The sequence below is a fragment of the Eptatretus burgeri genome, chromosome 1, assembly GCF_056783735.1.
Source record: "Eptatretus burgeri isolate ZD-2024b chromosome 1, Ebu_testis_v1, whole genome shotgun sequence".
In the NCBI taxonomy this organism is placed as follows: Eukaryota; Metazoa; Chordata; class Myxini; order Myxiniformes; family Myxinidae; genus Eptatretus; species Eptatretus burgeri.
In genome coordinates this window covers 133,541,434-133,565,726 of record NC_140961.1, presented here as the reverse complement: position 1 = coordinate 133,565,726, position 24,293 = coordinate 133,541,434, and the positions used below count along the sequence as shown (strand labels likewise).

Below are 24,293 nucleotides of genomic sequence, written 5' to 3'. Positions count from 1 at the left end.
TCAAATTTATTCAAAAAAATCCTGGGGGGTAGGGGAGGTGAGGTCAGTGCAGCATGTAAAGAGAGTCTGGCCATCTTGTTTTCTTTCCATGGAGCATTGTGATTGGCTGATGGCAGGTCATGTGGTTTCAAGGCACCATGTTGCTCCCCATTTCAACAGCTCTGACCTGGCTCAAGGAATACAATGAAGGCTGTCTCACCCATTGCTCAGACATAGGAATGAAACTTTTCATTGCTGGAGAGCGTTACTTCAGAGAGGTTGAAGGCCAGCTGAAAAAGAGTAAAATTATTAGTGAAACTAGTTGAACAAGCTGATGACCTCACTCTCGATGGTCCTATTCCATCCTGCTGCGAAAGTTCTACACCATGAGGCTACACATCTTTGCATGGAAGCACCAAGATATTCAAAAGCAGAGAATACAAGACTCAAAATCTGGAGGCGAACTCAGCAGTAAGAGTATGGCCATACATGTTGTCGTGAAAAAAAAACTCAAACGATTTGTCTATACTGCTAACTGATTGCGTTCATGTTGAACACTAGGATTCTGGACCACCATCATATAACCACTGTCAATGCATGAATGGTAGATATCCATCCATAGCATCATTTGCCGTATCTGACAGGTCCTCATCACGTGACGCCGTTCATCCCATCTATGATGCCCCACAAACGTGTACAACTAATGATGACATTGGTTTGGAAAATCCGGTTTTCATCTCTGTTTTGGTATTAGTGTCATGTATTTTTTCGTTCGTTCATACTCTTTGATTTAAAACGCAGTGTCGCGATTTATTCCGATAAAGTTTTGTCATTTTCTTGATTCTGTCTCGTACAAATCCCCTAATGCACTCAATACAAAGATATTGTTCCCTATTTTCTGATCCCTGCCTCCAAGCGAACATAACTAGATTGCCAGTGGAATTGCAGATTTTCCTCTCTTATGCTGTCCAAAGCTGCCCTTTCGATGTGCTGAATCACGGTCATAATACTCTGCATTTTGCTGGAGCCGAAAGCCAGCCGATGTGTACCGAATTAAATTGGTGAATACAGGAAAAGTACTGAAAATATCATCCTTGAATGTAATTCAAAGGGTAGAAAATGTCTCTATTCATGATATCACCAAGTTTCATTCTCATAAACTGCAAAGATCTGTAGCGATAAACATATTAGTACAAGTATGTGCATCGGCTCCCATTTCTGTCAAACTGCATGCTCAATAGGTCACAGCACAGATTGGTGAAAAAGAATGTGGCTGGATTTAAAGTGTTGCATATATGGAATAAAACATCATATAGCCATTTGGATAGAAGGAGACCCACTCTCGACAGACACCCTGGATACTCCCGTGCTCTTCTGCGCCTGATTCCTGCACTGGTGGTGGTGTCGCTATGTGTGTTAGTTCCTCTCCCACAACCCATGCCCCTCACGGGTCACCCATAATGCAGTACATTTAGCTTTGTGTTCCTCTCCGTAATGTAGTGTTTCTTTGTGTGGTCCACCATCGCAACTCTGATTCCATATACGAGGCTGTCTCTGCAAACATTGACACTTGGCTCTCTGCTCGCTCCTGCTCAATCTTTCTCATCTGTGGAGACTTTAATTTCCACGATGGTAGTTCACTTGGTGTTGGTTCACATACTTCAGAACACAGCTGAGCAGCTAAGTCATTATTTTTAAACGACTGGACTTTGCCAGTTTCTTTTCCAACACATATCCTCAAATGGCAACGATTCGTTGCAGGACCTGGTGATGTCAGACCTTTCCTTAAACTTGTCCTCTTTCTCCTCAGCTTTTCTGACAATGTGTTGGTCAAAGAGGGTGTCTTGTTAGAAGTTATTAGAGAACCCTCAAGGTACCGACAGGTGTATGGCAGTTTACAAAAGCTGATTGGTCAAGCCTCAAATCCGCTCTCTCCAGTCAAGAGTGGTCCATCATCACATCAGCTCCTAACATTGACGGCTCCTGAAATTTCTTCGACAACAGATCAATATACCCCCTTAAGTTCATTCCATCCCACATTCAACTTTTTTTTCCCCCCCCATCATCTCGACCCTGTTACACTGATTGATGTATGTGGTGAGGCAATCACAAAAAAAAACTCACATGCTCCACCTGGAAGGCAAACCCTACCAATGGCAACCCGCAGTCTCTCTGGATAGCTCAGAACCATTTTGTGTATCAGTCCGATGAAGAATCAGGGCCCAGCATTAGGCTCACCTGAGATCCAAATTCTTCAGCCTCTCACCATCCTCCAAAGCCAAGTGAGAACTGGTCAGGTCTGTGTCTGGTTCACATTCCCTTTCCATGCCTTCCCTCATAAAGGCAGAGCTCTTTAACTCTGTTTTCACTCAAAGAACCAAGGACCCAAATGTGAACCTTCCATTACCCACCATTTTCACCATTACAGAAGGTTCCTTATAGCATGTGGCCTTCTCACCTGCTCAAAACCTCTTTCGCAACCAGTCCTGATGGCATAAGGACTCCGATCCTCAGGAAATGTGCTTCAGCCCGATAATACTGTCTCTCTTCTCTTTCATATCTTTCTTGGAAAGTTGCAAACATCACTCCCATCCATAAGAAAGGTTCCAAAACTGATCCCCTTAACTACAGACCTCTCAACCTTCTCTCCACCATAAGCAAACAAATGGACTGCATCATTGCATCCAATCTCAGGCACTAGCTCTTATCTAACTTGCTCATCTCCGACAACCAGTTTGGATTCCAACCTGACCATTCCACTTTAGATTTGCTACTCCTTCTGAAACATCAGTGGATGGACACCCTGAACCGCAAGAGCTTCTTAGGGCCATCTCTCGAGACTTTGATACAATCGGCATCTCGCCTTGATTTCTAAGTTGCCTTCCTTTGTTATTCAGGGCCCTCTGCTTAAGTGGTTGTCTGATTTCCTCTAGGAGCAGAAACATTGGATGGCTCTTGATGGTTTCCTTTCTCATAATCTTTCCCTTCAAGCTGGGATTCCTTAAGGAAGAATTTTAAAACCTCCATTACTCTCCTATATCAATGATCTATCTGATCCTCTTGGAAAAAAAAAAAAAAAAAAAAAAAAAAAAAAAAAAAAACAACTACCATTTTACTGATAACTCCACTCTGTGCATAACAATACAGTATATTACATGACACTTGTGAAAGGTTGGCCATTACTGAATCCCTTTTGTCAGAACCACTTGGAACATGACGTTCAATGCAGAAAAATCACACTCTCTCACACTCTGTCACTGTCTAAGGATCTGCAATTAAACTATCCAATTCTTCCCTGGACAGCCACAAGAAAAGGTGCAGTTCTTGGAATTCCTTGGCCTCACTATCTGCCATAACCTTCCAGGGGAGGATGATATCACCAAGCATCAAAGGTCAGTCACCATCTGAGTATTCTACGTAGAGCTGTACCACCACATGCCTGAGCCGCACCGAGCTCATCGCGGTGTTGTAAAAAAGCTCTCACACAGAGCTCCATGGAGTATAGCTCCCCATTACATGATTTATATCTCAAGGCAGGAGGCAGATTCCGAAGGACGTCACTCTTCGCCCAGTGGAAAGTATGGTGGCCTCTATATTACTGTATATAAAAGCTTACATCTGGCTTTGCTACTCCTGCCCTCTCCCCTACTCAAACTACGAGGTCATAGGCGATCCTCCAGAAACTCTCTCCTACTCACCTTCCAAAATTCCAGGTTGGTTGCCCAGCTGCATTCATTCTAGTTCTGGGATTCAGTTGCAAAAACTCGGTTCGGATGCAGCTGGGTAATTTTGGTTCTGGATCAGCTTGAAACTCGAATAAGTTTGCAAAACGTCTTGTTTATTGAAATTTTAGGAAAAAAAAAACAAAATCAAGGATCTTGGAAAAGCTAGAATCGTGTATACGTAAATCAATCGCATGGGGGTACAGGCCTCAATCGAAGCTTCCTTGACAGCTGGTCATAGCACTACTTGCAATAAAATACAACAATGTCCAAGCAGGAAATGACAGCAATTAATTAGTTACTTGATAGTACAAAGTTTATTTCCATTCCTTTCATCTGACAATCTGGAAATTAAAGGGGGGTGTTCCGTTACCAAGCAGCTCGCAATCAATAAAAGGAGCTGAGTTTCTCCATCAGTCATCATTCTAAAGGGTTTCTGCTGTAGTGGAATCATAAAACCAGAGTTGGTGTCAAAGCCACCCAACGCTCGCCTGTTTATACATTTATCGTTTTTAAAAGATGTCTAATAATTAATATTTTTTATAATTCTCTAACAATTTTTTTTGGGGGTGGGGGGGTTAGAAATCACTTTAAACATGTAGAAATGCAAAAAAAAAAAAAAAAAAATTTCTCTAAATTTTTTTTTGGGGGGGGGGGATAAAGTCCAAAATCTAATGGCATGATCCTTGGACCATATCTAACCCTAACCCCCCCACAAAGTTTCGTCGAAATCCTAATCACTTAAAACATGTAGAAATGCAAAAAAAGAAATCGAAATTTTGTTGAAAAAAAAGTTGCAAAAAATTTTTTTTTCCTCCAACAATTTTTTTTGGCGGGGCAGTTGGAAATCACTTAAAACATGTAGAAATGCCAAAAAAAAATTCTCTAACAATTTTTTTTTGGGGGGGGGACCAAGTCCAAAATCTAATGGCATGATCCTTGGACCATACCTAACCCCCCCCCCCCCCGACACCAAGTTTAATCGAAATCCGTCGAGGAGTTTTGCCGTAATTCAAAAAATTTAACATTTTCATGCTCACGCTCACGCCGGGGGTATCGCTATAGCTCTTTGTTCTTCGAACAGGCGAGCTAACTAGTACCACACGTCCTGAAACTTGACTGGATCAAGAGCAACAATTACTCAAGCCCCCTTAGACCCAGATTTTTTTTTTTTTAATCGTTTGAACAAATTTTGGTATGTCACGGGTGATGCAGGTTGTGGTCAAGTTTCATCGAAATAATGTGTGTAGTTTCAGAGAAGAAGTTGCAAGTATTTGTGGATGGACGGACAGCAGATTTTGATGTGCTTCAGGATTTAATGAGCACAAACTTTGATGCGGTCAATGCACCTTCGCTCGGCATCAGATATGAAGCTTGTGGCCAAGTTTTATCAAAATCATGTGTTTGGTTCAAGCGAAAATGACTGAAGTGCAAAAAGCAAAAATAACTGAAGTCCTCTTGTTTGGTTCAAGCGAAAAATCTTTGCTGAGGACTCCACCCTCTGCCGAACCATATGTCATCCCTCAGGTCAACAAGCAGCAGCCTCTTCACTCTCTGCAGATCTGGATAAAATCACAAACTGGTCCAACACGTAGAACGTCTTTCAATCCTGACAAACCTCACACTCTCACTATGTCTCTTCGAAAGGACCGTCTGGAACACCCCCCCCCCCCTTTGGAGCTGGCCTCCAAAGACAGTCGCCGATTGGGCATTCTTCGTCGTGCAAAGTCCTTTCTTGGCACACCTGAGCTCCTGACCACGTACAAAGTTTTCATAGCTGGTAGCAGACGACAGACCGTACACGGTGGTACTATGGAACGCCAAGACTTCCCAAACATTGTCGGCATGTCCGCTAAGTGCCACAGCAATTTCATAGGGATCGTGTGACGGCGAGCCGAGTTTTTAGTGTGCAAGCTTGGTATTATAATAGAGATGTGTTAGTTCTTACATGAGCCTTGATATTGTATTAAAAAAAGACATTAAAAAAAAATAAAAAGTGGTTACGGACTGACTGACTCACGGACACTGCTCAATTACATAAGCACACCGGACTAAAATCCTGGTGAGCTAAAAACGGTTCTGTTGGAAAGGTAGCATCGTTTTCAATCCGATTATGGTGCTTACTTGGTTATAATATTGTTTCATAATGCATTGACTTGGTTGAAAAACGAATAATAAATTTACTTGGAACAAAAGTTTGTTTGTTTAATCATGAAGTTGCCTGCTTGAAAAGCCCATTTCAGAGTTTGAAGGAGTGCTAATTGTTTCTTCCTGCAGCGGTTCAAATGGAAACATTTATTATTCTATCAACGGAGAAACCCTTTCAAAGGACACGGAAGTAGCACAGAAACAACAACAATTAGAGTTCATAGAACACGATACCCCATACAGTGTTACTTCAATTTTAATAAAATAATGATTTTAATGATCGTTAATCCACAGCGTCTATTACACCGCCCTATATAACACATTCCATTCGTTCTTCATGCCTATCGTTTGTGTCCATTATGACGTCCTTAAAAGCAATACGTTTCCTGTTTGAAAATGATTTTCAATTTTGTTTGAGTGCCAGGCAGGCAGACGGAGTAAAAATATTAACTAACTCCTCTCTGTGCATGTGTGATTGGGTCAAATTCAGAGACAAAGTAGTGTAAAACGAAATACTTGCCTTTCTATTCAGGTTCCGATTTGTGTTCAAAATGTAACATTCAATTTTAGGAAACTGTTCCTGGAACATAAATGGACGATCATAAACTGATAAGACAGACGGACAAACATGCACCAATTGCTTAACCCCACTTTTCACTTCACGCGTGCGGGGTAACAACCACAGCTGATCGAGTTAACCCAGAGCTAGCTGCACCGTGAGACCCCAGGGTATGTTTCGTCAGTAAACCTTGCTTTCTGTGGAGTTATGGCTTTCAAAGCCACAGGCAGCTTGCTCTGGCTTACAAAGCCAGCCATTCAATATCAACCGCTTTGCAAGCCACTTGATAAGCGGAGAAAGTGATAGGAGAAGTGCTTCCATATGTTAGCAAAAATGTCTGCCGTAGTTAGATTCAAAATTATAGCACAACCAATGAAATATTCAAAAGCATACCCCTGTTATGTCAACTCATAATATTATTGAAACTAGTACGTGCCCGTACGTGCAAAAAAAAAAAAAAAAAAAAAAAAAAAAAAAAAAAAAGCTTTCAAACCGCATGCCAGAAACAACAACCACACAGGCCGTTCCTCCACTCTCGCGTGGCCATATGTGCAAACCCCCCTGCCCCCCCCAAAAAAACTTTCAAACAACCACACAGGCCGTTCCTTCGCTCTCGTAAACGACGACTGGATTGGGGCATTGTGTTTGTCTATAAATGCGCATAAGAAATCGAGAAATTATTAGAATACAGTAAGTCATCACTATCCAGAAGTGGTGCGTGCCCGTACGGAATGTTCACATGCATTGCACGAATTATCGCTTGTGTTTGAGTAACAACTGCTGTGATGCTTGCATACACAGAGTTAATTAAAAGCCAAATTAAAATCAAGTTTACCTCCGTGTCTTTGCTTGCCATGACATTCGCTGCCATTGATCATTGCCACTCCTACGCCACGGTAACGAAGGCACCGATCCCCATTGTAACCGGCACAGCACGTGACGTCATCGTCGGCCGGGCGCGCACCGGCCTACGCAGCAACGTGTCCTTTCATTGGTAAATAACTGGCCATAACTTGGGAACCACTTGTCCGATTAATATCAAACCTTGAAAAGGCACATCCACAGGGCCCCAGCAATATACCTGGCAAGTTTCAATTAGATCGGACCAGCGGTTGTGGGAAACAGCGGTCACAGACACCCAGACACACAGACAGATTGCTGGAATTATAGATAGATGTGCATTACATACTTTAATTGTAACTATTTTTATTCATATTCTTTAAAGACTACAAATATGCAAAACCCCATCCCCAAAATGCACAATGGCAGGTCTATAGATGAGCTTGTTGGGGGCTCCTCCTTCTGACTCTTTGTTTCTTTCTTTTTCTTTCCATCTTACAACTCTCTGTAGCCACTGCCAACACAAGAAATTTGTTGTCACAAGAGGAACGGTAAGCGAGCTGCTTGACAACGAAGCATGCCCCCCAAACTCCCCTCCCCACGGCTAACAGAGCTTTTCAGTTAACAGTTGCAGACTTAATGTTCGATCTTCTTTTTCTTCTTCTTCTTCTTGCGTGTGGCAGCTTAGCTGCCAGGGTAGCTATCATTTCTTGGAAGCGCGACGGTGTCGCTGATGCAGTGCCCCTTTACCAGTACACACTGGTACTCATTTTGCCGACCTCGGAAGGATGACAGGCTGAGAGTCAACCCCTCCTTCTTTCGGCTGCTCCCGTTAGGGGTCGCCACAGCGGATCATCCGTATGATCCGCATAGTGATTTGGCACATGTTTTACGCCGGATGCCCTTCCTGACGCAACCCTGGTCGCCTCTAACGACACAGGGATATGGTACACCTATTTTTTAACCGGGGTATACACCGGCCCAGTACACTGGTACTCATTTACGCCGACCTCGGAAGGATGACAGGCTGAGTCAACCCCCTGGTGTATTAATTCAGTGGCCCAACGGGGCTTGAACTCAGGACCTTTTGGATCCCAAGCCGCTGCCCTAACCACTGCACCAACACCAGGCATAGTGTTCGATGACTGTAACATTTTGCTTTCAACTTCACAAAGAGAAGCAACATGACCATTCTATAGCACTTCCGATTCAGACTTTCACTGCACACACTTTCAAAATACTGAAATTACTTCGTTTCATGTGACAGGAAAATATCCGAGTTATTTTCTGAGTTGAGATCCAAACCCGGCCCCACTCAAACTCGGCTCAGAAAGGCAACTTTCCGAGTTTGAGTTGAGGAACTCGGTTCGGGTGCAGCACAAATTAATTTGTCCGCCTATTCTCCCGACAGTGAAATAGTCTATCTGAGTCCGTTGTCTCGTCCTCCTCACTTCATTCTTTCAAATGTGCTCCTACTCACTACCTCATGCACTCACCCATATCTTTTCTCCACATGCAGATTCCCTCCCATTCTGTTGCTCTCCAGCCATCGTTACTCGTTTTTGTGTTCTTCCTCCTTTCCTCCTTGTGTATGACCTCCTCAAACACCCTCTCACCCTATTAGTATTCTGTGAACCTGCTTCCCTCTGTTATTCAGCTGCTCAATGACCCTAGATCCTTGTACAAAAAATATATTTAGCCTTTTAACCTAAACGGGACATTTTTTTTTTTTCAATTAAGCAGTTTTATAATAGAGCATGCGAAATTTAATGAAGTTCCAGTTCAATTTTGTGAGCCTTTTAATATGCAATGGAGGACGCTTTTATGGACCGAAAAATGCTCGTGTCCTTTGCAAACAGTTGGAAGTCAAACTGTAACGTCAGTACGATTCTACTACTCAAGCCGCTGTGTCGAAAGCAGCCGAAACCCTGCAATGATGAAGGAAACAATCACATGCATTGTGGTGCAACATTTAAAGACTTCGAGTAAGGACAAAAACCAACAGGGTTCATCAGAAACCTCAATTTTAGTTTGGCCAAACAACCAACAACCGAGATTCACCTCAGAGCAGTTGTCATTCGAGATGGTTACTTTCTCTCCAGTAAGGGTCTTCAAATGTACAGAGCCTTCAGCTGCGTATCTCGTTTCCACGGTGCAATGGTCTCTCTTCTGCGAGTGGTCCAACTTTAAGCCTGCGAGCACATTCCAAGATTGCTCATTCGTTTCAACAATACCTTGGTCTGAATATTTCATCAGCAAAACCGAAGCAGCTGAAATGCAATTTATCGGTGTTAGTCTCAGGAAACGTTCAAGTTTGTAAGTTTATTCAAGTATGCTACGTCACAAAGTGACAACAGAGAACATTAAGATAACCAGGAAGCAAAGTAGAGCAGAATACTTAATTTGCATGACCCAACGTCATCAGACACATCAAAATGGATTGAACAATCAAAGGAAAAAGTCTGGTGTTGGTTTAACGGTTAAGGTGGCTGGCTTAAGATCTTAGAGTCTCGAGTTCAAGCCCCTTTTTCACCGTTGAATAAACACCAGGTGAGTTGACTCAGCCTGTCATCCTTCCGAAGTTGGCAAAATGAGTACCAGCTTACTGTTAACAGGGGACAATGTATCAGTTGCACAGCTGTGCCTGCAGAAAATAATTCAGCCAAGCAGCCACAGGCTGCAAACGAATAAATAATTAAATTCAAAGGAAAGATGAATGGGAAAGGCAGAATAGAGCAAGGAAACACGAGAGAAGGAAGCAGATCTATCAAGAGCCATGCAAGAACAGTTTGAAAATGAAATGCTCGGTTGAGGTTGTGTTGGGGACAAACAGAAGCAGATGAGAACACCAGGGCTGGTGAGAAGCATAGCACGTCGACAGACCTGAGCAGAAAAAGCAGACGCAAAGGAACAGCATTGTCTTGTGGTGCATCCACATCTTGCTTTACCCTCAACGATTCTCTGCATGTCTCTGTGCATCACTGAGCTGCACAATTAATCTTAAAACACACTCTACGTCACCCATTCTCCCTTTATCAAATTCCTACATCTGTACTTGCAGTCAATCCCCATCATGGGTCATCAATATTCTGTTTCTTTATGGTTGGGGCAGGATACTGCGAGTCCCAGAGCACATTTGTTTGCTGATGATCCTTGAGGGACACCACTATACTGCCATTTTAAATTGAGACTGGTGCTCTGAGTATCTCCAAAGGATCAGCCTGGAGCTAGAAGGCTCTTTGCTTATAACGACATGTAAAGAAAAGAAAAGCTCACCACTGAAGATAGCAACAATGGCAAAAATAATAAGAAAAAACAAATATATTATGTTGTTGCGGGAACGGCCACAGGGGGTAACGGGAGTAAGATAGACTAGTTATTTCATGAATGAATGTCGAACATAAGTGTTTGGTTTTTGTGTAGAACGGTCGGGCATATGTCGACAAGTGTTTTCGCAGCAGACTAAAGGTGCCCCTCCAACCTACCCCCCATCTTTCTGTAATGTGCTTAAAAGCTCCCACCATTCTTCCACACTAATCCCCTACATTGTTTCCCATTAGTACTGTCTACATGGTTTCTTTACAAATGGTTTAAGCAGCTCCTTCCTGTGTGGAAGTCGTGAACCCCCAAAGGGAGGAGGAACAGCACAGCGGTGACAATGTGGGAAGTGAGGGACCAACCCGAGAGGAGTTGAAACCCGAGAGAAGAAGCACAGTTCAATCAGCATGCCCAGCTAGGCATGGTCGCCAGAGCTTATAAAGGCTGTGCAGAAGGAAGCTGCGAGCAGAATGAAGAGCGTGCAGAGAATGCAGAGTGCGAGCAGAATGAGGAGCAGGGGGAGAACATGGCAGAACGTGACGGAGCTGCAGGGAGAGCTGCGACAGAATCAATTTCAAAGCATGCGTATGCGATGGTGTTGGCATTTGAGCAACGGCAACAGACAGAGCAGCCAAGAAGTTGCAGACGCTGAGTAGAATGCCAACCCACAGAACACAGACAAGCTCAGCCTGTCCTGCCAGAACCACCACCACCACCATTAGCGACACCACCCACATGTGGGAAGGTTTTTCTGTCTTGTGACCTCTCCCCTGTCTTGATGCGTGTGCATGAGTGGACCTCAGCTGATGGGATTATCATGGGTGTGTTATCCTGTTAATGAAACAAAAAAAATGGAAAAACACCCATTTGTAATATATGCTGATTTTGAGAGCATCTTGGAAAAGACTGATGATATTAAAAAAAAAATCAAAAGAATTTCCCTTGTGGGTTTTGTTATTACATTAAATAATCTGTAGGAAGTAAATATGATTCGTTGGAGTTGCATAGAGGACCTGATGCTGCTGATGAATTTGTTTGTTATTCCTGAAAATAAAACACTCTTATTATTATTCAAAAGATCGAGGCAAAAACTTTACACATATGACCGGCTGACCGCCTATCCATGAGGAACAAAAGTCACACGTATGATGTCATAGGTCACATGGTTTGGCAGCCATATTGGATTTACCTGAAAACCTATAAAAATGCTCCACTCAAAAGAAGCCCGAGTAAAAGTTTGCAATTTCTGATTGCTCTTTTTCTTGTTTATGATTTGCATCTGACTGATCGGCTGGATAAAATTTAATCAGCTTGTTCTTGTCACTTAACCAACTCATCCACCAAATTTCGTCCGAATCCATCCACATCTATATGCAGCATTAAAAGAGCTCGGTCTCGGCGTGCGTCCATCCTTACTTCCGTTCCTCCATCCGTCCAGCTGTTTGACGATATGTAATGTCTTCTTCTTCCTCTTTCGGCTTGCTCCCGTGAGGGGTCGCCACAGCGGATCAACCGTCTCCATTTCGCTCTATCCTCCACATCTTCCACTGACACTCCAACCACCCGCATGTCCGCCCTCACCGCATCCATGAACCTCTTCTTTGGCCTTCCTCTTCTCCTCCTGCCTGGCGGCTCCATCTTCAACATCCTTCTCCCGATATACTTCCCTTCCCTCCTGAGCACATGTCCAAACCATCTCAATCTCGCCTCTCTCACTTTGTCTCTAAACCGTCCTACCTGCGCTGTCCCTCTAATACACTCATTTCTTATCCTATCCATCCTCGTCACTCCCAACGAGAATCGCAGCATCTTTAACTCTGCCACCTCCAGCTCTGCTTCCTGTCTTTTTGTTAGTGCCACCGCCTCCAAACCATACAACATAGCTGGTCTCACTACCGTCTTATACACTTTCCCCTTCACTCTTGCAGCTACCCTTCTGTCACAAATCACTCCTGCAACTGTTCTCCAACCACTCCATCCTGCCTGCACTCTCTTTTTCACTTCTCTCCCACACTCTCCATTACTTTGGACAGTTGATCCCAAGTATTTAAACCAATCCACCTTCCCCACCTCAACTCCTTGCAACCGCACCATACCACCACCCTCCCTCTCATTTACGCACATGTACTCAGTCTTACTCTGTCTGACTATCATTCCCCTTCTCTCCAGTGCGTACCTCCACCTCTTGAGGCTCGCCTCAGCCTGCTCCCTACTCTCCCTACAGATCATGACGTCATCCGCGAACATCATAGTCCAAGGAGACTCGAGTCTGATCTCGTCCATCAACCTGTCCATCACCATTGCAAACAGGAAAGGGCTCAGAGTCGATCCTTGGTGCAATCCCACTTTAACCTTAAACCGGTCCGTCATTCCTACCGCACACCTCACCGCTGTCACACTGTCCTCATACATATCCTACACGATCCTCACATACTTCTCCACCACTCCCGACTTCCTCATACAATACCACAACTCCTCTCTTGGCACCCTATCATAAGGTTTCTCTAAATCCACAAACACACAATGTAACTCCTTCAGGCCTTCCCTATACTTCTCCATCAACATTCTCAAAGCAAACATCGCATCAGTGGTGCTCTTTCCTGGCATAAACCAATATTGCTGCTCACAAATCGTCACCTCTTCTCAACCGAGCTTCCACTACTCTTTCCCACAACTTCATGGTGTGGCTTAACAACTTTATCCCTCTGTAATTTCCACAGCTCTGCACATCACCCTGATTCTTGAAAATCGGAACCAGTACACTTAATCTCCACTCCTCCGGCATCCTCTCACTTTCCAAGACTTTATTAAACAATCTGGTTAACAACCCCACTGCCATCTCTCCGAAGCACTTCCATGCCTCCACTGGTATACCATCTGGGCCAACTGCCTTTCCACTTTTCATCTTCTTCATAGCAGTCCTCACTTCATCCTTACTGATCCACCCCACTTACAGATTCACTATCTCCACCTCTTCCAACCTTCTCTCTCTCTAATTTTCTTCAGTCATCAGCTCCTCAAAGTACTCCATCCACCTTCTCAACACACTCTCCTCGCTCGTCAGCACATTCCCATTTGCGTCCTTTATCACCCTAACCTGCAGCACATCCTTCCTAGCTCGGTCCCTCTGTCTTGCAAATCGGTATAAATCCTTTTCCCCTTCTTTTGTATCCAACTTCTCATACAGCTCGTCATATGCCTTTTCCACCTCTCTTTTTGCCTTTCGCTGCCACTCCTTGTACTCCTGCCTACTTTCTTCATCTCTCTGACTATCCCACTTCCTTTTCGCCAACCCCTTCTTCCTTATACTTTCCTGTACTTCCTCATTCCACCACCAAGTCTCCTTATCTTCCTTCCTCTGTCCAGATGTCACACCAAGTACCTTCCGAGCTATCTCCCTCACCACTTCTGCTGTCGTTGCCCAATCATCCCACCAATCTTTACCACCATCCAACGCCTGTCTCACCTCCTCCCGAAATTTCACGCAACAGTCTTCCTCCTTCAGCTTCCACCATCTGGTCCTTGGTTCAGCCCTCACTCCCTTCCTCAACCTCACCTCTAAAGTCATCCTACAGACCACCAATCGATGCTGTCGAGCTACACTCTCCCCTGCCACAACCTTACAGTCACTAATCTCTTTCAGGTTGCATCTCCTGCTTAAGATGTAATCCACCTGTGTGCACTTTCCTCCACTCTTGTATGTCACCCTGTGTTCCTCCTCCTTCTTGAAATACGTATTTACCACTGCCATTTCCATTCTTTTTGCAAACTCTACCACCATTTGCCCTTCCACATTTCTCTTGTTGAGACCGTACCTACCCATCACTTTCTCATCCTCTTTATTCCCTTCCCCAACATGCCCATTGAAATCTGCTCCAATCACCACTCTTTCATCCTTGGATACACTCTCCACCACTTCATCCAACTCACTCCAGAAATCTTCTTTATACTCCATCTCACACCCCATATGTGGGGCATATGCACTGATGACATTCATCATCACCCCTTCAATTTCCAACTTCACACTCATCACTCGGTCAGACACTCTCCACACCTGCAATACCCTCTTGACATAATCTTCCTTCAGGATTACCCCGCCACCATTTCTCCTCCCATCCACACCATGGTAGAACAGTTTGAAACCACCTCCAATGCTCCTCGCCTTACTCCCCATCCACTTGGTCTCTTGTACACACAGTATGTCCACCTTTCTTCTCTCCATCATATCAGCCAACTCTCGCCCCTTGCCAGTCATCTTCCCAACATTCAGAGTTCCAACGCTCACCTGCACACTTCTACCCTTCCCCCTCTCCCTGCCTCCGGACTCACCTTCCCCATCTCCTTCTCCTCCTTCACCCAGTAGTAGCACAATTCCCACTGGTACCCTGCTGACCACCGGTACCGGTGGCGGTCGTTGGTAACCCGGACCTCGACCGATCCGGTATGGAAATTCTTTTTGTTGTCCGCATAATGATTTGGCAGAGGTTTTTATGCCGGATGCCCTTCCTGACGCAACCCTGGTCACCTCTTACGACACACAGGGATATGGTACACCTATTCTAACCGGGGCATACACCGGGCCCAGTACAACTGGTACTCATGTCGACGATATGTAATATGTATGTCTATTATTTATGTACGATTGGAATGTACCGTTCAACCCATTCGATTGCTGAGACCCTTTAGACCTTTGAAGACCCTGATGACCCTAAAGATGCAAAAGACTCTGAAGACTCTTGAATATGCCAAAAACCCAGAAGACCCCAAACATCCAAAAGACCCCAAAGTCCCAAAGACCCTGAAGACCTGAAAGACCCCAAGTGCCCCAAAGATCCACAAGACACAAAGACCCCGAGGATCCAAAAGACCCCGAGGAACCAAAAAGACCCCGGGCACCCTGAAGACTTAAAATACCCAGAGGACCCAAAAGACCCCAAGGATGAAAAAGACCTCGAGCACCCAGAGGACCCAAAATACCTGGAGAACCCAAAATACCAAGAGGACCCAAAAGACACAATGGGACTAAAATGGCCCCATGGAAATTCTATGTAATGTAAAATGTGACTTCAGGTCCCTAACTGCACCCCCCCCCACGCTCACACACAATCCCATGTCACAACCACCCTCCCACCGCACCCAAGCTCTGTGCTCCCCTCCCCCTTTCTTCAAATTGTCAAACCCCTTCCCAACCCAATATCCTCAACTCCCCCCCCACACCCCTCGAAAGCCTCAAACCCCTCAATCCCAACTCTGTTTTCGGCAAAGAATTTTTTTTTTTTGAAAAAAATAAAAAAATAAAAAAAAAATCAAATAAAAAGTTCTGTATTTGTTTAATTGCTCTGTGGTGTCTAAGCCTTTGTCGCTATGTGAAAGGTAATAGTAAATGATCCTTGACCCCATTCCTTAGTGGGTGTAAGGAAGTGTTTTCGGCAACAACAACAACAAAAAATGAAGAAAAAAAAATTGACTTCTTCAAAATGCCAACAGGATGAGAACAGCACCCACTGGGCAATGCTGGGTGGGTGGGAAACCTGCTGGTACTGTGCAATTCAAACATCGAGTTACTGAAAACTTTTAGGCAACCCAAATACAAGGAATTTCAAAATCCAAATAAAAGAGATCGGCGCAGTAATACAGCTACAATTGTGCAGATAACGGGACCGACTTGTTTGTTGTATTTGTTCAAGCTTTACCTCTTGTATTATTAATATTAAAATCGATTTGGTATGCCCCCTCCCCTAAAACAGTCCTGGATCGACCCTCACATCCATTCTACGTTCTAAATCGCAAGACATTTTCAATGTGGTGCACAGCAATTGTATTAAAACATCACCTTTGTCAAGTGCACTGCCTCCAAATCCGGCGTGCACAGGTGCCTTGAGCAACCCGGGTCTTTGTGAAGGTGGAATCATTCCTGTTTGCGATCTTTCTGTTGTCACTTTACCCGCACCTTTCTTTCCCTCGAGCGATGACATTTTGATCATGGAAGCTGAGCCTTTGCTGATGTGGGGTTTTCCTTTGGCCCTCGTGGTCGTGACACAATCTTGCCTCTTCCAACCCCTCTTGCATCCGTCCTTCGTTTGATTCCGAGTTGTATCTACTATCTTTATACCGACATCAATATCAGGCGCAGCGTTCACACAGTTTCCTGGATTTTCCTTGTGCCTCAGTGTTAAGGTCCCTTCGTCAGCGGCGATGGCTGCCGTTTGTACAGCCTCATCTCTTACGATTGTCTCATCTCCACCGTCATCTCCTGACGCGTCCACGAAACTTCTCAAGTCCTCGCTATTTGACGTGTCCGTACTGAGCGCAGCAAGCCGCAGCGCTGCAGCAAACCGCTCGAAGGACAGGAAGCCATCGGAGTCGGCGAAGCGACGAAGGCAGGAGAGTATCGTGCGATTGGGACGACCAGAATGCCATTGCGCTTCTATTACGGAGACGTTCACTACGCCTCGTCCATCGTCATCGAGCAGGTTAAACAATGGTCGTACAGTCTGTAGAAACACACTACACAAGGAACCAATAAGTTGCATGACACTTCTTTTAAATGAATAAATAAATCACACGGATACAATTCTGGACATTGGTAGTTTATTTTCTACAATCGATTTGTAAAAACACCTGAACTATCAATATTAGCTTGTAGTCAACACAGACGTACTAACTGGGTTTCATATAATCAATATTATGGAAGTTAAATTGCCGACTTCATTAGTTATCAAACTACCACTCTGACATAAATGTGTGTGTGGTCGTATGGCAGCTTAGCTGCCGGGGTAGCTATCATTTCTTGAAGCGCGACTGTGTCGCTGATGCAGTGCCCCTCTACCAGTACACACTGGTACTCATTTCGCCGACTTCGGAAGGATGACAGGCTGAGTCAACCCCATGGTGTATTAATTCAGCGGCCGAAGGGGATTGAACTCAGGACCCTAGGATCCCAAGCCGCCACCCTAACAACTGAGCCAACACCAGGCTACATCAGTGTGATGCAGTACCCTTGAGGTCGAGCCACTGTGGCTCATGGGGCCTTCAGAAGTTGTACGAACGAGATAGTGAGTGACAGCTAATGATTGGTTAACGAGAATATGGTGAGACATCCACTACAGAATCACTTTGGGGGGGGGGGGGTGGGAGGGGTCAAGCATAACACAAAAGTCTCCACTTTAGTGTGACATATGGTGAGCATTCCAGCTGTGAATGTGTTTACATGCGGAGGTGAGCTCCGCACACCTACCGGCGCTGCATGAGCTGAATACAGTACATTTCTCTGCAGTTATCGAGGCTCATGTAAGGGCAGACAAACAAGGTGCAATGGATGAACAGACAAGGGAAAACAAATGCCTGCACCACTGCACAAGGAGAGAAATGCAGAAGGGAGGGAACAGGGTCTAAGTGGATCTTGCTGTTGCAGATACAAGGATCCGAGGCAGTGGTTGGGTTTGTAATGCCATCCAGGGACTCACTGCACTCTTTTTTAAAGGGCGTATCCATTAAGGTGACCCAGAACAACTGCAGCGCACATTCAAAATCGGAATAAATCCTCTGTCCGTGGATCGACAATCAAACGCAAATGGACGAACATAACGGACAATCAAACACAAATGGACCAACATAACGGACAATCAAACACAAATGGACCAACATAACGGACAATCAAACACAAATGGACCAACATAACGGACAATCAAACACAAATGGACCAACATAACGGACAATCAAACACAAATGGACCAACATAACCGACAATCAAACACAAATGGACCAACATAACCGACAATCAAACACAAATGGACCAACATAACGGACAATCAAACACAAATGGACCAACATAACCGACAATCAAACACAAATGGACCAACATAACCGACAATCAAACACAAATGGACCAACATAACCGACAATCAAACACAAATGGACCAACATAACCGACAATCAAACACAAATGGACCAACATAACCGACAATCAAACACAAATGGACCAACATAACCGACAATCAAACACAAATGGACCAACATAACCGACAATCAAACACAAATGGACCAACATAACCGACAATCAAACACAAATGGACCAACATAACCGACAATCAAACACAAATGGACCAACATAACTGATAATCAAACACAAATGGACCAACATAACGGACAATCAAACACAAATGGACCAACATAACCGACAATCAAACACAAATGGACCAACATAACCGATAATCAAACACAAATGGACCAACATAACCGACAATCAAACACAAATGGACCAACATAACCGACAATCAAACACAAATGGACCAACATAACCGACAATCAAACACAAATGGACCAACATAACCGACAATCAAACACAAATGGACCAACATAACGGACAATCAAACACAAATGGACCAACATAACCGACAATCAAACACAAATGGACCAACATAACCGACAATCAAACACAAATGGACCAACATAACCGACAATCAAACACAAATGGACCAACATAACCGACAATCAAACACAAATGGACCAACATAACCGACAATCAAACACAAATGGACCAACATAACGGACAATCAAACACAAATGGACCAACATAACCGACAATCAAACACAAATGGACCAACATAACCGACAATCAAACACAAATGGACCAACATAACCGACAATCAAACACAAATGGACCAACATAACCGACAATCAAACACAAATGGACCAACATAACCGACAATCAAACACAAATGGACCAACATAACCGACAATCAAACACAAATGGACCAACATAACGGACAATCAAACACAAATGGACCAACATAACCGACAATCAAACACAAATGGACCAACATAACCGACAATCAAACACAAATGGACCAACATAACGGACAATCAAACACAAATGGACCAACATAACCGACAATCAAACACAAATGGACCAACATAACCGACAATCAAACACAAATGGACCAACATAACCGACAATCAAACACAAATGGACCAACATAACCGACAATCAAACACAAATGGACCAACATAACGGACAATCAAACACAAATGGACCAACATAACCGACAATCAAACACAAATGGACCAACATAACGGACAATCAAACACAAATGGACCAACATAACCGACAATCAAACACAAATGGACCAACATAACGGACAATCAAACACAAATGGACCAACATAACCGACAATCAAACACAAATGGACCAACATAACGGACAATCAAACACAAATGGACCAACATAACCGACAATCAAACACAAATGGACCAACATAACCGACAATCAAACACAAATGGACCAACATAACGGACAATCAAACACAAATGGACCAACATAACCGACAATCAAACACAAATGGACCAACATAACCGACAATCAAACACAAATGGACCAACATAACGGACAATCAAACACAAATGGACCAACATAACCGACAATCAAACACAAATGGACCAACATAACCGACAATCAAACACAAATGGACCAACATAACGGACAATCAAACACAAATGGACCAACATAACCGACAATCAAACACAAATGGACCAACATAACCGACAATCAAACACAAATGGACCAACATAACGGACAATCAAACACAAATGGACCAACATAACGGACAATCAAACACAAATGGACCAACATAACCGACAATCAAACACAAATGGACCAACATAACCGACAATCAAACACAAATGGACCAACATAACGGACAATCAAACACAAATGGACCAACATAACCGACAATCAAACACAAATGGACCAACATAACCGACAATCAAACACAAATGGACCAACATAACGGACAATCAAACACAAATGGACCAACATAACCGACAATCAAACACAAATGGACCAACATAACCGACAATCAAACACAAATGGACCAACATAACGGACAATCAAACACAAATGGACCAACATAACGGACAATCAAACACAAATGGACCAACATAACGGACAATCAAACACAAATGGACCAACATAACCGACAATCAAACACAAATGGACCAACATAACCGACAATCAAACACAAATGGACCAACATAACGGACAATCAAACACAAATGGACCAACATAACCGACAATCAAACACAAATGGACCAACATAACGGACAATCAAACACAAATGGACCAACATAACCGACAATCAAACACAAATGGACCAACATAACCGACAATCAAACACAAATGGACCAACATAACCGACAATCAAACACAAATGGACCAACATAACGGACAATCAAACACAAATGGACCAACATAACGGACAATCAAACACAAATGGACCAACATAACCGACAATCAAACACAAATGGACCAACATAACCGACAATCAAACACAAATGGACTAACATAACGGACAATCAAACACAAATGGACCAACATAACCGACAATCAAACACAAATGGACTAACATAACGGACAATCAAACACAAATGGACCAACATAACGGACAATCAAACACAAATGGACCAACATAACGGACAATCAAACACAAATGGACCAACATAACCGACAATCAAACACAAATGGACCAACATAACCGACAATCAAACACAAATGGACTAACATAACCGACAATCAAACACAAATGGACCAACATAACCGACAATCAAACACAAATGGACCAACATAACCGACAATCAAACACAAATGGACCAACATAACCGACAATCAAACACAAATGGACCAACATAACCGACAATCAAACACAAATGGACCAACATAACCGACAATCAAACACAAATGGACCAACATAACGGACAATCAAACACAAATGGACCAACATAACGGACAATCAAACACAAATGGACCAACATAACCGACAATCAAACACAAATGGACCAACATAACCGACAATCAAACACAAATGGACCAACATAACCGACAATCAAACACAAATGGACCAACATAACCGACAATCAAACACAAATGGACCAACATAACCGACAATCAAACACAAATGGACTAACATAACGGACAATCAAACACAAATGGACCAACATAACGGACAATCAAACACAAATGGACCAACATAACCGACAATCAAACACAAATGGACCAACATAACCGACAATCAAACACAAATGGACCAACATAACGGACAATCAAACACAAATGGACCAACATAACCGACAATCAAACACAAATGGACCAACATAACCGACAATCAAACACAAATGGACCAACATAACCGACAATCAAACACAAATGGACCAACATAACGGACAATCAAACACAAATGGACCAACATAACCGACAATCAAACACAAATGGACCAACATAACGGACAATCAAACACAAATGGACCAACATAACCGACAATCAAACACAAATGGACCAACATAACGGACAATCAAACACAAATGGACCAACATAACCGACAATCAAACACAAATGGACCAACATAACCGACAATCAAACACAAATGGACCAACATAACGGACAATCAAACACAAATGGACCAACATAACGGACAATCAAACACAAATGGACCAACATAACGGACAATCAAACACAAATGGACCAACATAACGGACAATCAAACACAAATGGACCAACATAACGGACAATCAAACACAAATGGACCAACATAACCGACAATCAAACACAAATGGACCAACATAACCGACAATCAAACACAAATGGACCAACATAACGGACAATCAAACACAAATGGACCAACATAACCGACAATCAAACACAAATGGACCAACATAACGGACAATCAAACACAAATGGACCAACATAACCGACAATCAAACACAAATGGACCAACATAACCGACAATCAAACACAAATGGACCAACATAACGGACAATCAAACACAAATGGACCAACATAACCGACAATCAAACACAAATGGACCAACATAACCGACAATCAAACACAAATGGACCAACATAACCGACAATCAAACACAAATGGACCAACATAACCGACAATCAAACACAAATGGACCAACATAACCGACAATCAAACACAAATGGACCAACATAACCGACAATCAAACACAAATGGACCAACATAACGGACAATCAAACACAAATGGACCAACATAACCGACAATCAAACACAAATGGACCAACATAACCGACAATCAAACACAAATGGACCAACATAACCGACAATCAAACACAAATGGACCAACATAACCGACAATCAAACACAAATGGACCAACATAACCGACAATCAAACACAAATGGACCAACATAACGGACAATCAAACACAAATGGACCAACATAACGGACAATCAAACACAAATGGACCAACATAACCGACAATCAAACACAAATGGACCAACATAACCGACAATCAAACACAAATGGACCAACATAACGGACAATCAAACACAAATGGACCAACATAACGGACAATCAAACACAAATGGACCAACATAACCGACAATCAAACACAAATGGACCAACATAACCGACAATCAAACACAAATGGACCAACATAACCGACAATCAAACACAAATGGACCAACATAACGGACAATCAAACACAAATGGACCAACATAACCGACAATCAAACACAAATGGACCAACATAACCGACAATCAAACACAAATGGACCAACATAACCGACAATCAAACACAAATGGACCAACATAACCGACAATCAAACACAAATGGACCAACATAACCGATAATCAAACACAAATGGACCAACATAACCGACAATCAAACACAAATGGACCAACATAACCGACAATCAAACACAAATGGACCAACATAACCGACAATCAAACACAAATGGACCAACATAACGGACAATCAAACACAAATGGACCAACATAACCGACAATCAAACACAAATGGACCAACATAACGGACAATCAAACACAAATGGACCAACATAACCGACAATCAAACACAAATGGACCAACATAACGGACAATCAAACACAAATGGACCAACATAACCGACAATCAAACACAAATGGACCAACATAACGGACAATCAAACACAAATGGACCAACATAACGGACAATCAAACACAAATGGACCAACATAACGGACAATCAAACACAAATGGACCAACATAACGGACAATCAAACACAAATGGACCAACATAACCGACAATCAAACACAAATGGACTAACATAACGGACAATCAAACACAAATGGACCAACATAACGGACAATCAAACACAAATGGACCAACATAACGGACAATCAAACACAAATGGACCAACATAACCGACAATCAAACACAAATGGACCAACATAACCGACAATCAAACACAAATGGACCAACATAACGGACAATCAAACACAAATGGACCAACATAACCGACAATCAAACACAAATGGACCAACATAACGGACAATCAAACACAAATGGACCAACATAACCGACAATCAAACACAAATGGACCAACATAACCGACAATCAAACACAAATGGACCAACATAACGGACAATCAAACACAAATGGACCAACATAACCGACAATCAAACACAAATGGACCAACATAACCGACAATCAAACACAAATGGACCAACATAACGGACAATCAAACACAAATGGACCAACATAACCGACAATCAAACACAAATGGACCAACATAACCGACAATCAAACACAAATGGACCAACATAACGGACAATCAAACACAAATGGACCAACATAACCGACAATCAAACACAAATGGACCAACATAACCGACAATCAAACACAAATGGACCAACATAACGGACAATCAAACACAAATGGACCAACATAACG

The 24,293-nt window shown here is 43.1% G+C and overlaps 1 protein-coding gene across 4 annotated transcripts in view; it reads right to left on the bottom strand.

Moving 5' to 3' along the window:
• The window catches only part of SAPCD2 (suppressor APC domain containing 2), a 51,189-nt gene that overhangs the window by 24,098 nt on the left and 2,798 nt on the right, over positions 1-24,293 (bottom strand). For 3 of the 4 annotated variants that reach the window (XM_085899005.1, XM_085898993.1, XM_085898999.1), the window contains exons 2-3: positions 16,400-17,073; positions 9,310-9,440 (exon numbers count right to left, since the gene is read on the bottom strand). In XM_085899005.1, the coding sequence (XP_085755131.1) occupies positions 9,310-9,440; positions 16,400-17,073 (805 nt within the window). Of the gene's footprint in view, positions 1-9,309; positions 9,441-16,399; positions 17,074-17,803; positions 17,919-24,293 lie in introns of all 4 variants that reach the window. The other variant, XM_085899012.1, reaches the window with a different exon arrangement.